This window comes from Megascapheus bottae, chromosome 2 (genome assembly GCF_031878675.1).
Source record: "Megascapheus bottae isolate mThoBot1 chromosome 2, mThoBot2.hap1, whole genome shotgun sequence".
In the NCBI taxonomy this organism is placed as follows: Eukaryota; Metazoa; Chordata; class Mammalia; order Rodentia; family Geomyidae; genus Megascapheus; species Megascapheus bottae.
In genome coordinates, this window is record NC_143510.1 from 22701297 (window position 1) to 22719305 (window position 18009).

Sequence of the window (18009 nt, forward strand, 5' to 3'; positions counted from 1 at the left end):
CAATGTGTGGGGCAAACCTGAGCTTTCAGGCATTCGCAGGGTTGGAACTTTGTCCTCCACGCTGTGGAGTTAGCCCCTGGCGCCCCAGGGCGCCCCATTCCTTCATCTCTCCTCAATAAACAAGCCAACTTCATGCCCACAAATCAAGGCAAAGTTTATCCACCCCCTCACCCCGTCCCTTTATCTCTTCCAACTTCCAGCACATCAAAGGTGTGTGTGTGTGGGGGGGGGATTTCACAGCTCCCATCACCACCCCAAAGGCAGCCTCCAAAGCAGCCCCAGCCATCAACCAGAGATAGCAGCTTCAAGATGAAATAACAACAACAAAAGACTTGGTCAAAAGGCTAGCCTGCCTGCCAAAGAGCTCCGGGGCACCCCCAGAATTGCCATCACCCCGGTGAAATCACTCACCAAAATACATCCTGTGTCTCATGAATCGGAGAGCTGGACCCCCACCAAGGCGTGTTCGGCATCAGCTCGACGCGCCAAGCAGAGCCCTTTCATGCTCCACTCGCTGGCCTCGTCCCGGTGCCCGTGGCTGCGTTCGGTTCCCCCGCGGGCGGGCGGGCGGGCGTAGAGAGCCGGGCGCGCCGCGCCTAGCGTGCCGCCGCCGCTTCCTCCTCCTCCTCCTCCTCCTCCTCCTCCTCCTCCTCCTCCTCCTCCTCCTCCTCCTCCTCCTCCTCCTCTTCTCCTTCCTCCCCTTCCTCCTCCTTCTTCCCCCTGGCTGGATGCGCGCCTACCACCGGCCTGCCTCTGCGCGCCGCTACGATCCCCAGCGGCTGCAGCGTGCGCCCCCCGGCCGCTGGTCGCCCTGCCCATCCGTCCTGTAATCCGACTCCTCCTTGCGATGTCCTTGCCGCGCCGGTGACATCAGGACTTGGGAGTACTACAGACACCCCCACCCCACACACCCCACCCCGGCTCTCCCCACCCAAGGCTCTCCACGAGGTGCACGGATTGCCGGCTTGGACCAACCCATGGCTCTCTTGGGAAGCTTGGATGAGCCCAGAGACTTGGGATGGGGTGGGAGGGGGGCAGAAGGAGGGGTGCCCCCGGGGTTTCGCTCTTAAAGAGAGAAGGGTCTTGGATTGGAGCCGCCCGCCCGGCTGCTGCGGGGCAGGGGGAGTAGAGGGGATGCACCCCTGGACGGGAGAGGACCCGGGGGAGGAGAACTTGTTCATTCATCACACACACACACACACTTTTCCAGGGCCTCTCCCGTGCATGCATGCCGGGCACCCTTCCCCAGCCAGCACCGAAGCCTCCCCCCTTCCGAGGTGGGGAGAGTGGGAGAGGAGGGTGGGCGCCGTGCCTCTGCTCAGGGGTTGGAGGTTGGTTGATGTTATTGTGTGTGTGATTTGTGTATTCACAGAGGCATTGAAAGGGGAACTCGAGGCTGATTCTTTTGACTTCGGGAGGCTTGGATTGAGGACCCAAAGTCATGAATCCTTCAACTTTCCTGAGTTAGCTGGACTAGCAGAGATGAAGAAACATTGCCACTGAAACAAACAACAACAAAAATCAACCCTGAGGTCTCAGTTTGGGGCGTCCTATTTGCCTCTTTCTCCCTCTGTGGGGAAGAAATGGAATTCTGGGGCTGAAATGATCTTTAACTCCCTAAGAAGAGACACATTTTTTTTTTAAATTGAAATCATGTCAAGATAACTCATCCCACTAATGTGAGATAAACACTCAAGAAAAGCAAAGCGTTTGCAAAGTCTCTGGCTCCTCCGATGGTATAATGAATGGCTGCCCTTAACTTACATGGGAAAAAAAAATCCTTGAAAGCCCTGAGATGATAACTTTAAATGTTTGACATGAAAAATAAACCTGTCCAGCAAGCTCCACTGCCTCAGGACTCTTTTCTCTGAGAAGCAATTTACCTATTGGATGGGCTCTGTACATTGAAGTCATTTCTATAAGCATCTATTAAGAATTGTTGAAGATAAGCAGAGTATTGAAACCTCTGGACAGAAGCAACTGGTATATTTTTAATCTGGATTTTTATAAACCATGTTAGCAAATATTATTAGAAATATTACAATAACTCATGCTGTTTCCTCACACAAGTCAGTATCTGTTGGTGGCTTTCATGTGTATTGGTCAAGCTCATCATGACAGCTTTCAGTTGAACCTTGGATTAACAACAGCAATAAACTCTAACCCCGTACTTGCACCAAGTAGGAAGAGAACTCTGGCCACCACCAGCCTTGCTCTCTCACACTGGATTATAAGGAATTTGATACATAGGTAATCAAGTAAAAAATCAGACCCCACTTGAACACTTGAACACTTTCAGTAATGCCAACCTTTTAAAACAATTTGGGGGAGGGAAATTTAAATAATAAGGTTTTGGTATACCTTTTTCTTGTGATTAAAAATAAAGGCAATGTACAGGAAGATATATGAAAGTTTTTCTTTTTGGATATATGGAAATCTCTCTAAAGTTCAGTTAATGGCCTCTGCCTGCCTGAAGCACAAGAAACCATGTGTGATGGAACTAATTCATGCTGCTGTTTAGTTGCCTTGGCCTCCTACTGGGGCTAGGGGGCGCTGTAGTTTAATGTTAGAGGTTTTGGTCTCTGAGTTCCTGTAGTTAGAAGAGGCAGGCATTAATAATCGAATTAAGAGGAGATTTGAAGCACTAAGGGGCTGACCTCACTGTTAATCACAGCTTTTCATTTATGCGATGCGTTATACTCACCAGCATTTCATCATGGATCATCTTTCTCAGGAACAAAAGTTACATACAGAAAGATAGGCCTTATAAGAAAAGGAGACACAGACATGCTAAGCACCATTCCCAGTAAAGAGACTGTAAGCATCCTGAAAATTCCTATTAAGCATCATCCAAAGGATTTCCCTACTCAAATAAACATGCAATTTGTAATGGCTCAAGTTAAGGTCTTCCCCAAGGAAGACCACTGTCAACACAGACAAATAGGCTTACATGGCTATGACTTAAGGCATAGAGGATTTGAGGCTAGCACCAATTTCTGCTCCCTCAAATCGAGAATTGTGCTCCACCTGCAGCAGGTAGCCTCCCAAAGAATGTGGCCTCCAAGAAGCAGCAAGGGTTTTTTACAGCTAAGGAAATCTCTGCTATGGAAAGTGTTTTCCGTTTTGTTTTTTTTTTTTTTTTCTATTAAGGGTTATCCAAAAAACTGAACCCTCAGACACAGACTTAATTATATCTGGATGAAAATAAGTGATTTCTGCAATTGTATACTCTTGTTCTATCTCATTTAAAATGACTTAAGGGTGCTTGTCAAGGAAAAACACGACATGAATTTTTTCCCAACATGTCCCAAATCATCTTTTCATTCATCTGACAGCTGACAGTAACTACATACAGTTCTCTGCATGATCTTGTTTTTTTTTCTTAAACTCTACATGTATGTGAGACCAGGCCTATTTTTCTTTACGTGCATAGATAATTTGACTTAATACTTTCGGTTTATCCATGATGTTCCAAACAACAGGATTTTCTTTCTTTTTTTTTTAAAGCTGACTAGTATTCCATTGCATGCATATCTATCTATCTATCTATCTACCACCTATTTTGCTTTTGGTTGACACCGATTGCTATGTAAGAAATGTTACAATGGATATGGCAGGCGCCTCTTCTTGGAGCTATTTTGTTTTGAAGCACCATAACATCCCAATGAAACTACAGCTGATGTCATTTCGTAAGAACCTCTCAGAATATGGAAATGTCTGAAGGACAGGAAGTCGGTTTATCTCAGGCCTATCACCTGTTTGCCAGATAGAAATGCCCCTTTTCATTCCTACCAAAAAATTGTCGTCAACACAGTTGTGCTCTTTAGGTTGGGAACATCCTAGACAGGTGAGGATTTTCTCTGGACTCTTAAGATTTAGGCAGTTGTCATTTCCATGTTCCCTTCAGTCACATCCAGAGGTTCACCAGTATGGGGATCCCTTATCCCCATGTTCTTCAGCTGAAGATAGCCATACCCCATTCCTTAGCATTTCTTTACCCGCTTCCTCACTCCCTGATTTTCCTCCCTGATTGTCTTTGAGTCTTCTTTACTGAGATTCAGTCTCCATGAAGGCAGCAATCTTTAACTGTCCAGTGGTCATCTGCAATCCCTAGAAGGGAATCTGACTCTTGTTACTTCATAAACATCTGAGTTCCATCAGAGGAGGAGATGCCATCCTGATTCTGAACATCGTTCTTTTCTAGGTGTCTGCAGTCAGTCAGTTCTTTGAGGTGGATGGTGTTCTGAGAAAAGTATTTATTTACCCAGACTGAATGTATCCATGCTTCATAGCAGCTGTCTTAAATTTCCAGCAATAATGATGTCAGGTGGTACTGCAATCCACAGTTTGGGAGCTTGTTTGTCCTTTCAAATTCCAATCACTGCACACAACAGTAATCTAGCATTGAGTTGGCATAGCACAGTTATATCTTTCTCCCTTTCCCTGTGCTTCAGCTTAGTTTGCCTTTCTCTCCTGCCTATATTGCAGCAATAAAATCTTATCCAATGTTGCTGACTTGAGGCTTCCCAGTGGCCAATCCATTCTCAATATTGGATCCTCCTTTATTATCTTCTTTAAAAAGAGATGACTATGTCATTCCCCTGTTCAGTTCTCTTCAGTCTCTCCCTATTTTGCCTCCCATGGTTGATACAGCCTCTCACAAAGAGCCCTATATTTACTTCTCCTTTTGTGAGTGTTTTAACCTTTATGGTCTTTAGCCCTAATATATGACTAGAAATCTCCTGGAGACAAAACTCTCCAAACTGGTGTTGTTTCTGTTGTTATCTATTGGTGGTATTTCTTTTCAAACTTGGGGTTTCTGTTCATTCATTATATCTTCCAAGAACATGTTTCTATAAACAAGACCAAATAAGGTGCTGCTTGGATTTTTTTTCAAATAGCATACAATATGAATTCCTAACTATAATACCAAAACTTCCCTTTACTTCTCAATCAAATGAAAGAGATTGTTCTTTCTTTATCATCATGATTAACACAGATAAGTAATTAATAAATGAATAAATGCAGTGTTTTCAATATATTTTAATGCCTATTATTTTGAAGGCATTGCTCAAGAAGCTGGATAAGGAAAATTTCAGAAAGTGTGAATGGGAACCTTGTAGGTTCCATGAAAAACTAGAAAGGGCAATATGGTAGAGCTTATAGATGCTGACGAACAAAAATTTGAAGTCAAATGGATAACCCAATTTTTATCTAGTTCTATCTAAAGTCAACAGGACTTTATAAATCATTATAAACACCTTCATTATTACTTATATGATATACTTTTAAAGTAACAGTGTTTCCCATGCTATGAGAGTTACTATAATTGATGTGTGAAGGAGGGGCTTCAGGGAACAAGGATCAGCTGCAAAATGAGCAGACAGGAAGCTGATGGAGTGCTGAGACAACACATAATGGGTTAGACCAGGAAAAGCAGTGGAGGTGATGAAATGCGGTCAGATTCTATATCTATAAGAAATTGGATCAGTAGCATTTCCTGATCATCAGTGAAAGAGAAAACAGAGATTCGTGGACTGCTAGAATTGCTAGGATGGTGTTTCTACCAACTTTTGTATGGACAAATCGGAAAAACACGCATGGGTGAATGTTTGGAAATGGTCAATATGGATCTTGCCTTTCATTCATATGGATGGTGATGTGATCGTGATTTATAGAAGCTTGGAGATGCTGATTTGAGGTAAAGGAGATGGTTGGGGTTTTGTATTTGTTCAGAAGTCACCTTTTGCAGATGCCAGTTAAATCTGTAAGACTAGACAATGCTATAAGGGAAGGATGGAAAGGATAAAGAGAAGAGGACCATTACTGAAGCCTGGCATATTATAAGAGCAAGAGGACAAGTCTCTGAGTATTTGATGAATGAATGGCTGTTGAAAGCATGACAACTTGTTGAATAAACAGTGTTGATATGTATGACGTGTGAATGAAAGTTATTTTAAGCATGAATTGGCCTCCAGTATACCATCAACTTCAAGTCAAAACCACCTGAGAAGGGAAAAAATAATTTGTCTACACAACAACAAATATTAAATTCAATTCATAGATGCAGTATTAGGATGAATTTTTTGAGTATATGTAGGCAATGTCATAAATTTGTACAGAAAATTCTTTCTGAGATTCTTACAATGCTTCTGTGGAAATTCAATAACTACAGATCTTACTAAAACTATGATAAAATTAAATTAGTTAAATAACATATATCTAGATTTGTAGTCCTTTAAATAACACATATCTAGATTTGTATTCCTTTAAATTTAGCAGCCAGCTTTTGTAGGTGTGGTCTTGTCTTTCCTGATATACATAATTAGCAGGGGCTGTTTGAAAAATGTTTATTAAATAACATTAGTGGTCCTCTCAGAATTCTTATATTAGACCTCTTTGTTGTCTATAAATGTTGGTTCATTTAAAATAAAAATGTTATTGGTTAGCCACATTCCAGATACTAAATTACAAGAATTCAATCACAACAAGCTTGCACTCTATATGTGTCTAGATTTCTGTATATCTGATAGGATGTGAAACTATCTACATTTCAGACACAGGATAGGGTTGAATTCATTCTTCATTTCACTTATGCATTTGTCACATTGTATTAATTATCTCTCACAGTTCAGCAGACACAAAGGCAAATGCATACCTTCCACTTTCATGCCATGTCTAGTGCCTCAAGTGAAAGCAAATAGGCAACAATTTTATTGAATAAATAAATTTCTCAAAACTCTTCTACCTCTTAATTATGCTCACTATTGATAACAGTGAGGGTGGAGTTATAGTGGACACACATTGCCAAGAACTGGGGTGGATGACTGAAAGCAGAGGTAATTTTGAATGTATATGTATATATATATTATATATGTATATCATCATCATCATATGTAGATTTAAGAAGCTGCAGCACTTGAGCTGGAGGGAGACTCTCTCTCTCTCTCTCTCTCTCTCTCTGTATATATATATATGTATATATATATATATATATATGCATTTTTCTTCCTATTCATGGAAACTTATGATAGAGTTGATTTTAAAAAGTAGACAAGCAAGAGAACTTTCTAGCATCATGACAATGTACCATCCCAAGGTGGCACAGGGTATCCCATGCTGGGAAAGAGAAAGCAAGTGCATTACATCGCTTTGTATGAAGCCAACAGAATTCAATCACTGGAACGCCATCCCAGTGGAATTCCTAATCCTAACCCTCCCAAAATCTACACCACAGTTACATTCACTTTCCACCTCTAACTACCTCACCATGGTGACTGAATTTCAACACTTGAGCCCAGCTGGGTAGTACCTGCCTGCAATCCTAGCAGTGGGGAGGTGAAAGCATGGTATTACAGGTTTGATGCCAACCTGGACTACATAGTGAGACCCCTTACCTTTAAGGTAATTAATTAATTAATTAAGCACATGGAAGCTTGTAAGTACACCCTCAGTCTGTATCCAAATGACCCAAATGATATAAAAATTCAAATTTGCACTTTAAAACCATATCCTCAAACCATAGAGATATTGTAAACAAAAAGTTTTGCTTTGAGGTCATTATAAATAATGGTTACTTTAGAACAAACACCATGCTCATCTCAAAGTGGATCTGATAACCAAATAGCTAACAACTGACTGACAGGTTGATCGAATTTACAGTAGGAACACATTGGACAAAAAGATGATTGCTGGCCTGAGAGGGAAGCAGCAAGATAACATGGGAGCTATCATGCTATTAAGAACCCAACACAATTTCCCACTTGTAAGGTGTTTATTTCTGGAATTTTCCACTCAATATTTTTGACTAAAACCACAGAAAGTGCTAATGGGTTGGTAGATATTGTTGTAAGCTCTTCCAAAAATGTCCTTTCTCTATTCCCCTTTATCTATTTGCTTATCTTTTTCAAACACTCAACACTGTTCAGTGTTCAGACAGGTTTTCTAACATAGCTTTCCAGAGTTTAGGTTTGCCATATGCATTCCGTATGTGAACTTTTCATCATTTGTTGAGTAAATTTATTGCAGCATTTAGCTGGGTTATGTTTCAAAGACCAACTCAGTTACCAATAGATTCTCCCTCCCCCCTCCCTCATTTGGAATCTGAGAAAATTCTTTGAATGTTCTAACACATACCAGAACATAGCATATTTCCAGGGTAGACAAAGTGAACAGAGTGGGTGACTGCAGCATGCTACTAATACAAGACAAGGTGTCAGATTCAGAAAGCCAGAGCAGAACTTGGCTGGAAGGAGACAATGGCCAGAGAGAGCAGATACAGAGTAATTTTAGGGTAGAGAGAGAGGTCCCAAAGTTCCAAGGACCTCAGTGGTGGTGAGTCAGTCATCAAGAGACCAATCAAGATTTCTTGTGGGCAAGGCCGGAAAGGTGGTAAATATGGAAGCCACATGTCAGAGTTGAGAAGACCAAATTCAGGCACAGATTAAATTCAGAGTCTCCTACATGTCCTCTTAGGTAGATCCTTCATTTTTGTTGCTAGTACTGTTATGTTACTATTACTAGTATTACTGATGTTATTATCCTTAAGTAGCTATAAGGATCCTTACAGGTACACCTATATTCATGGATTGTCCTGGTGGCTTATATAAAGAAGCAATGCAAACTTTCTGGAGATTCTCAGCTAATCTCCCTTCTCTCTCTTTATCTTCACATCGTCAGTCCTTTCTGGAAACTGTGTCCATTTTGCTTATCCGCTAATCCATGTGTCCTCTTACTTTGTGCCTGCTAAAAATAAAATAAATGAGCAATCTTAATGTTTGTCCTCCTCAGATCATGTGACCTTGTGCTTCTCTTCAATGAAATCAAATTATTTCAACAGTTGCCATAAGGAAGTCATTCGCTTTGAATGTTTCAGCCAGGCTTGCAGAGCCTTTGGTTATCTTAATTGAAGAAATGAACTATATATCCAAGGATATATATATATAAAAGTGAAAGGTGACAAAAGGGACAAGTAAATACCTTGATATGCATATAGAAGGGGTTGGTAAATGAAGATGGGATGAGATAGAAAAGCTTGGATAGTTCAGGCAAGAGGGAAACCTCGTGTTCTCTCTTAATTCTAACTAGAAGATTCATGTAATATTTCAAAAGCTGACACATGACATAGAACTCAGGTAAGGTTGTGCATGATGCATCTAGGAGACCAGGAGGAGCATTTTGAGTTTTTAAGTAGAAGGAGTTTCTCTAGATCTTTGAGAAAATCAGGCTGCATAGAAAAACACAGAGGCCAATCAGATGTGATGTTTCCGTTCCTTGTTAAAGGATTTGAATTTTATTTGACAGGTAAGATAGGATGAACAGATACACAAATGAACTTTAGAATGTTTCCAAGGATGGGGATATATTAATATGCCTCAGAGGACATTTGGTGACAAAATAACGTGAAATAATACTTCTTGGGTGGCAGGCTGAAAGATCTTCTACACTCCAGAGGTTTCCTTTTCTTTTTTAAAAAAAGCAGCAATCTGAGAATCAGCCCTCCCTACCCCAGCTCCAAAACAAATATGCTAGCAAAAAGAATAGAAGAAGTAAACAGTATTCTAATGCATTTCTTCTCTTGCCTTAGAACAACATAAAAACGTAGATCTTCTAAGACAAATGGAGTAAATAAAGTTCGAGTAAATTTGGATGCTTTAGGTCATGGCACTCCATTTTCATATGTGCTGTGATACTATCTAGCATGAGCAGAGAAACACAACAGCTGCCACGTTGATGGTGTAGGAATGAATCCACACGGAAATTGAACGTGTTTTGCAAATGTGCGTAATGCTCTGCCCACAGCCAAATGCAGTAGGTGGAAATTTGCTTGGCTTCCTCTATCAGAAATGTCCAAAAATACATAAAGGAAATGTGTAACTGGAAAACAGAAGCATTACAATGTCTGCACATTTCTAATTATGTTTCATTCTCATCCTGGCTATATTCAAACATACTAATAATACTAAGGATTCATCAGTGATCGTGTATGTGTGTGTGTGTGTGTGTGTGTGTGTGTGTGTGTGTGTGTGTGTGTGTAAAATAAAATGACCTCATGTGATTTTTATCCTCAACTCAAAAGTATCAGTTGTCAAAATCTACAGTATTTGTCACCATGAATACCATTTAACTGCTATCTACCCCCAAAGGAATTCTGCACAGCCACATGTGAATACAGCTGGAGGAACTTAATTAATCTTGTTACTTCCTTGATGCTTTTCATTATTTTCCCTGTTCTCTGATCAACCCACCTTCTCCTTATTGTAAATGGCTACCCATAGCCTCTTGCAAAAGTATTTCCAAAAGGTAAACAAAGACTCACCTGTGTGGTAAGTAGGCTTGGATTCTGTCACTGCTCCTCTGACAGAAAGGCGATTCTCAACAGTCATAATAAAAGACAATGTAAATTGTCTCCAGTGAAGAAACTTCTTGAAACTATGCATAGATGTGTACTTGAAAGGAAAGGTCATGCTTTGTATTCTTTTCAGAATACTGATGTGTAATTCACATTAGGACTGTGAATATTTTCATTCACCCACTGGAAACCAGCTCAGATGATAGGTTTAACCAAGGGGAGAAAGAAGACAACAACTCTATAATAGTGTTGGGAGCCGGCCCCCTTATGTCTTATTTATTATGTTTTTTTTTAAGCTTGGTTTTAAATGTCATTTTATGTATATGGATTTTAGTGCTGACAGCAGTTTAACTCACTGAAAAATAGAGTGGTTTTAGAAAATGTCATCACATCTATTAACTGTATATGTAAATTTATAACTATCAGATAATCAGAGACTAAAAACATGAGTTCAATAGCAACTAGCAAGGCAGGTTGCTTGAGGTGAACTCTTATGAAAAAAGATAAGAAACTAATGTGGCCTCTTTCCTCATGGAGCTTTTATTCCCCTGTATTTACATCCTGTATAGGCCCTCTGAAAGAAACTGATCTGTGAAAACAATGGCATGGTGTTAAATGACTACTTTGTGTTCCAGCTTAGCTCATCCATCAGCAAAGTGGCTTCTGCTTCCATCTCCAGCCACACATTCTTGGAGAAGTTAGCTGCCAAGCTATGTGGAACTTCAAGAATCTCTGTATGAAGAATAGAAAATTCCAGCCAGCAGCCAGCATCAATCACTGTGTCAGTAGACACCCTGTAAGTGGACATTTCATTCCATATCAACGTCAGACAACTTCAGCCATGAGCCACTGACATTTTCACTGTAATTTCCTAGCAGACACCCAATAAGAGCCACCCAGCTAGTGCATTTCTACATTCAAGACTTGGCAACAATCAACATGGCCATATACGGGGGGAGGACATGAGGTAGCAGTATATTTTGCGCTCAATATATTCTTACAGAAGGAATTAGGGACTAGGAGGATTAAAAAATGTGTGAGACAGATCTATGGCTACCTAATCTTTGACAAGGGAGCCAAAAAATAGAATGGAAGAAAGACAGCCTCTTCAACAAGTGGTGCTGGAAGAACTGGTTGAGCACCTGCAGAAAACTAAAGTTGGACCCTTCTTTGTCACCTTGCACTAGAATTAACTCCAAATGGATCAAAGACATCGAGGTTAAAGCCAACACACTGAAAACTTTACAAGAAAGAATAGGAGACACACTAGGCATCCTTGGCACAGGTCTAAACTTTCTCAACAAGGACCAAGAAACACAACAAATCAGAGAAAGGCTGGATAATTGGGACTGCATTGAACTGCAGAGCTTCTATAAGGCAAAGGCTATAGCTAGTAAATTAATAAGGAAGCCTACAGAATGGGAGATCTTCACCAACCATACAACGGACAAAGGCCTTATATCTAAAATATAGCAACAGCTCAAAAAATTGAACCGATCCAAAACTAATCTCCAAAGTAACAACCATCCCATTAAAAGATGGGCCAAAGACTTAAAGAGAGTCTTCTCTGAAGAAGAAATAAGAATGGTGTATAGACACATAAAGAAATGCTCAACATCTCTGGTCATAAAAGAAATGCAAATCAAAACAACTCACTCCAGTTAGAATGGCCAGGATCAAGAAAACTAATAACAACAGATGCTGGAGGGATGTGGCCAGGAGGGATCACTACTATACTGTTGGTGGGAGTGCAAACTCGTTCAACCACTATGGATAGCAGTATGGCAGTTCCTCAAAAGATTAAACATAGAACTCTCCGATGATCCAGCAATTCCACTAGTTGGCATTTACCCAATTGTTCAGAAACAAGGGCATGCTAAATCCACTAGCACAATGATTTTCATTGCAGCACTATTTACCATAGCAAAGATATGGAACCAACCCAGATGTCCCTCAGTTGATGAGTGGATCAACAAGATGTGGTATTTATACACAATGGAATTCTATGCTGCTGTCAGAAAGAATGACAATGCCCCATTTGTTAGGAAATGGAAAGACTTAGAAAAAATCATATTAAGTGAAGTAAGCCAGACTCAAAGGAACATAGGCCCAATGGTCTCCCTCATTTGTCATAATCAGTAGAAACCTTGGGCTCTCCTATCAGAGATTTACAATAGAACAAAATCTAGAGTCATTAGGCCAAATAGTAGAACATTAAATGTAAGGAACACCTGGATAAGGAAACAAAAGCCATATAATGAGTGACTGTTGTCCTTAATGTACTGTTATCTCTCATCTTTTTTGCTTTCCCTTGGTTATCTCATACTGTTACAGTATTTCACTTTGTTATCTGATATATTGGATATATGTGTATTTGGTTATTTGAAGTTGGATAGGGAAGGGAGGAAAACAAGATGAGGGGAGGGGGTGGGGGAGGTAAATGGGGATGAAGACATGAGAAAGGGTATCAATGTATGTGAAGTAATGCACCTTCTATCTGGCGAATATAATGTAACCCTTCTATTAATTACAATAAAAATATATGAACAAATGTGTGAGAAATAGCATGATAGTGCCTTCTACTCACCTTCCATCGATACTAGGACTTGAGGGAAAGTGGCCCCTAGATCCCAGACTCTTCTCTTTTTACTTTTTAGCATTTATTTTCTGTGACTAAATTATTGCCCACATGACCACTTTCCTCCCATTTCAATGGAGGTTTTAAACTAGGGTTGGAAGATTATTTTATTTTACTGATGAATTCTTTCTTTTGAATTTTCCATTACTTTGGATTATGTTCAAGGATGTCTGTTATTAGCATCAGCAGGGATCTTCACAGTTCTAATCCATTCCAACCTTTGACTCACTCTGTCTCACAACCCAACTTCTTCCATTCATTTAGAGTAAGAACCCTCTCTGCCAATCACATAATTTTCCCTTGGGCTTTGGGAACCTTTCCCACACTTTGTCTTGCCTGCTGAAGCACTGATCATCTTGAGGTGACTGACTTGTAATATCTTAGCTAAATGGCTTTTCTTTTTAAAAATTAATTACAATATAACTTATAATTAGTGACTACTTTCCCTTGGCCTCAAAAACAAATGTTCTAACAAGTGTTGGTGGGAATGTGATGTAGTCTATTGTAACCTTGGTGGGAATGTAAATTAGTACAACTATTCTGGACATCTGTCTGAAGGTTCCTCAAAATAAACTAAACTTAGGTGTTCCCTAAGATTCAGCTATACCACTCCTGGACATCTACCTAGAACATCATAAACCAGAATACTGTAAAGATACTCACACAGCCATGTTCATTGTTCTACTATCCACCACAGCCAAAGTTATAGACACAGCCCAGATGCCCTATAAGAACTGCTTATATTTTAAAATGGTACTTATACCTGAGGGAATTTTAAATAGACATTCAAAAAAGTAATATGTCATTTGCAAGAAAATGGATGGATCAGGAACAAGATTTGTTAAGGGCTCAGAGAAATCAGTGGCTTCTGATACACAGAAGCTAGATCTAAAATACACCAGGAGGTGGTAAGTTATGGAGGACTCTAGGTGTTTGCACACAGTCCAACCAAAGGAGGGTACTCTTAAGAGAAAGAATACAAAGGTGCAATGCCTCTGTGCCTCTGAGCAGGTAAAACAATATTTCTCACAATGTCATGTAGCAAATGGAAAAAATAATATTCTTTATAATTTGATTAAAAATAAGTTTGGCACTCAGATTACAGTGTGAAATCACTTTGGGAAAAATTAAAATGTCTCACTTATTGTATTGTCATATTACATTTTTGAAACATCTGAGTGTATTACATCATTCAACTCTCCCTCCACAGACAGTCTTGTTCAGTTTCTGGGAATGTTGTAGGTTGCTTTCAATGGCCAGTGAGTATTCATTCAGTGCATGGAGTTTCCTTGTCAAGGTTTTGCCAATTGGAGTCAGACTCTACCCACTGATCCTCATAAGACAGCATAGCCATCTTGCAATAACTTAGGACTGATTGAACAAGAGAAGCATCCTTCAGTCCTGCATCAGAAGTCTACTTCTTTGTCTTTCCAGTGTCTTCTTTGTCTGCTTTCAACAAGCTGTCCTGGGACCTTCCTTATAAGCATCCTACAAGGTAGAATTGTGAGTCGGTGCCCTTCTCATTTAGTAGGCATTCATGAAATGCTTAGTTTTGTACATTTCAGTCCTACCTATAGATAGACAACAAAGACTGATTTCTCAAGGCAAGAAAAAGGTGACTCTCTAAGGTTACTGAAGTTTAATAAGAAAAGGAACTCCCTTTACTAAGATCTGTTGGTTTGGGAAGAAGTGTAAGGAAAGGAAAGCCCAGAATTTCAATGGATTTCCTGAGTGTGTGTGCTTTAACAGTGGTGGCTCAGAGCTGTCAAGTCTTCCAGGAGATGTTCAATCATCAAGCTCTCCTCTGCTTCAACAAAGGCTATCACTCAGCATTTTATCTTTTTCTAGACCATGTCATTACTTTGAAAAGACAATGACAGACTCACAAGGGTTTCTGTGAAATGGAAAGTTTTCTTTCACCTATGAGAAGAAAACTAGGGAACAAAAAGACTAATTAATTTGATCATGACAAGACACATTAGCTTGGAAGAACTTCCCTTGTTTTGAACATGAATTTTTTGGGGTCGCGGTGTTCCTATTAAATGAGAAAGTTATGAAGTGACTTAATACAATTGATAACACATGTCTTTAACATTCCCTCACTGTAGTTAAATACTGAGTCCATTTTCTCTGTACTTTGATTTGGAAAACTCTATGATGCAGACAAACATTTAGGGTCCATCCAAAAGGAGACAGTCACAGTAACTGCTTCTGAATTTACTCTAATTAGATTTACAAATAACCAAGTAGGAACTGAAACCAGCTGGTTTACCATCTCTCCTGAAGTCCAGTTAAAGAACTCAAATCAAACCTACTACTTATTCACTATTTTAAAAAATATTTATCAAACATTTATCAAGATGGATCCTTGGGGTCCTATTACATAAAATTTTCCTGCAAACTGAGTACTGCTATGAATGATAAGTCAATGATTATCCTGGTCTAATAAGATGGGCAGAGTGAAAGAAGCTAAAAATATGTTTAAAAAAACAGTGGCTAAAGAAAGAAGCTTTAGCGGCTGAAGGTAAAGAATGTGTTTTAAGAAGTTGCCATCTAAACTGACAGTAATGAAATTAGATTGGGAATAGTTACACAAACATAAGGCAAGCAGAGTTAGGATAGTTAGGATATGCAAAGAACCATAAGAAAAATGAAAACATAAGCAAGACAAAATGATGCTTACTATGGAGAAATGGGGGACGCGATAAAGAGCTCCAGAGGTAGACGTAGTAGTTCAGAGGCCAGGGGGATGGGATAAAAAGCGTTTCTAGGAAGTGGATGTGGCTTGCAACTGACTCTGGGTTGGAAACAGAATAGTTATTACTATATATTTTGTGGCAACAGGCTTTAATATTTCTAAAGTCATCAATCTGTAATTTCCAGGACTGGATATAGTTCCACCATGCTCAGGTTCCTTCTCATCATACTAGTCACTGAAAAGCAGAAAGCAGGGAAACTAAAGAATTTTGAATGGCTGTGCCTCTTGAGAAAAAAATGACCAGTTTAACCAGTTCTAGGGTAAATCCAGGGTTTTTGTTGTAATTTTTTTGTTGTTTTTTGATTGTTTTTTTTTTTTTAGCTGTAAAAGGTTCTGATCATTGAACACAAGAGGCTACTGAAAAGCTTTTGTCTAACAGGTAATCCAATTTAGAGACATTATATGCTCCCTTGACATGTCTTGGCAATAAAATTCATGGAGGAAAGCTGATGAGAAAAATTTATTCCTGGAGAAGAATACCTTATGGGGTTGTTGTTGTTTTGTGCTGGTCCTGAACTCAAGCCCAAGATGGTATCTCTGACCTTTTGTGCTCAAATATAGTGATCTACTACTTGAGCCATACACTCCTACCTTTTTGGTGCCTAATTGGAGATAAGAGTCTTAACGACTTCCTTGGCTAGGCTGGCTTTGAATTATGATCCTCAGATCTGAGCCACTTGAGTAGCTAGGATTACAGGTATGAGTCACTGGCACCCCATGATGGATGAGATTTTATGTAGATTCTGGAATAACTGACTCTCAAGGTCATTTTGCTTGTCAACTGTGTGCCATCATCACTACAACTTTCGCTAATCTCTTCTGCTACATTTTGGATGGCCATTAAAGATCCTCAGGTACTGAGAAATATCAGATTGGGCATGGAGGATTACAGAAAAGTAGCAAAGACAAGAATAAAATGAGATATGTAACACTTAGAAGGAGATTCAAATGGAGTACAAGTAGAATGATGGATGCTAAGAAGAGACAAGGAGAGACAAATCAGCAGAGAACCTTAAAATCAAGAGCACATAATTAAAATTGTATTCTCTAGAAAAGTCATCTTCAGCTGAAACAATTTTCTTGAAAGGATTTGTGGCAGCAAGTAAAGAACAGAGACAGATTAAGTTCTATTAATATAAACCATACCTAATCCCAAACTTGTTTCAATTTGTGGGCTCAGTGACCAGATTTAATGTGTCATGTATCACATGGTTTTTAAAGCCTATCTAGTATTCTGATTCAGGAAAAGTGGCTAAATTGTGTATGAACATCCCTTCCAACGCACATACACACACACACACACACACACACACACACACATGCACAAACATGCACATGCACATTCACACACACTTACTGTTGAAGCTTGAACTGAAGCAGAAGTTAATGGTAGATGTTGAGATTCTTTAGGAAACCACAGATCTTATAGAAATGACGGTCATGTGAGCTAGCCATCTTTCAACGAGAGAAAACTCCACAGGCTTTTTCAGGTTCGTATAATCATCTTCCAAAATAAATTTTTCTCATTTGGGCTCATTTCCCTCTTAGATCTGAAAAATTACACCCATCCTTTGCCCTGAAGTTTAGGAAGCTTTTTCTCCAGAATATTTTGTGAATGCTAGTAACTCACCTATGTGCTTTCTCAGCTCATTCTTCTTACTGATTACACCATTAATTCCCTTCATACCATTTGACAGTGACTGTACTAAACCACAAGATTCTTTTATTTTTTTATTTTTTTATTCTTTTTTTATTGTAATTAGTAAAAGGGTTACATGATATTTGCCAGATAGAAGGTGCATTAATTCACATACATTGATACCCTTTCACATGTCTTGGTACCCGTTTCCCTCCCCCCCCACACCCCCCACCCGTCTTGGTTTTCCCCCCTTCCATATCAAATTTCAAATATCCAAATACAAATAAATTCAATATATCAGATAACAGAGTGAGATACTATACCAATATGAGATAACCAAGGGACAGCAAAGGAGATGAGAGACAACATAGTACATTAAGGACAACAATCATTCATTATATGGCTTTTGTTTCACTATCCTTGAGGTCCTTTGAATTAGCTTCACATTATATGTCCTTATGTATCAAGATTTTGCTCTATTGCAAATCTCTGCTAGTAGAGCCCAAGGTTTCTACTGATTATGACAAATGAGGGAAACCATTGAGCCTAAGTTCCTTTGAGTCTGGCTTACTTCACTTAATATGATTTTTTCTAAGTCTTTCCATTTCCTAACAAATGGGACG

General features: G+C 39.5%; 1 protein-coding gene across 8 annotated transcripts in view; it reads right to left on the reverse strand.

Moving 5' to 3' along the window:
* The window catches only part of Znf385d (zinc finger protein 385D), a 581998-nt gene that overhangs the window by 270321 nt on the left and 293668 nt on the right, over window positions 1-18009 (reverse strand). For 2 of the 8 annotated variants that reach the window (XM_090322109.1, XM_090322117.1), the window contains exons 1-2: window positions 3999-4126; window positions 2705-2763 (exon numbers count right to left, since the gene is read on the reverse strand). The exons of 3 other annotated variants lie outside the window; for them this stretch is intronic. Coding sequence is in view for 1 of the 5 variants with exons in the window: in XM_090322150.1 (XP_090178276.1) it covers window positions 412-433 (22 nt within the window). In the remaining 4 variants the exon portion in view is untranslated. Of the gene's footprint in view, window positions 1-411; window positions 616-2704; window positions 2764-3998; window positions 4127-18009 lie in introns of those variants that run through there. 3 more of the 8 variants (XM_090322100.1, XM_090322132.1, XM_090322150.1) reach the window with 2 other exon arrangements.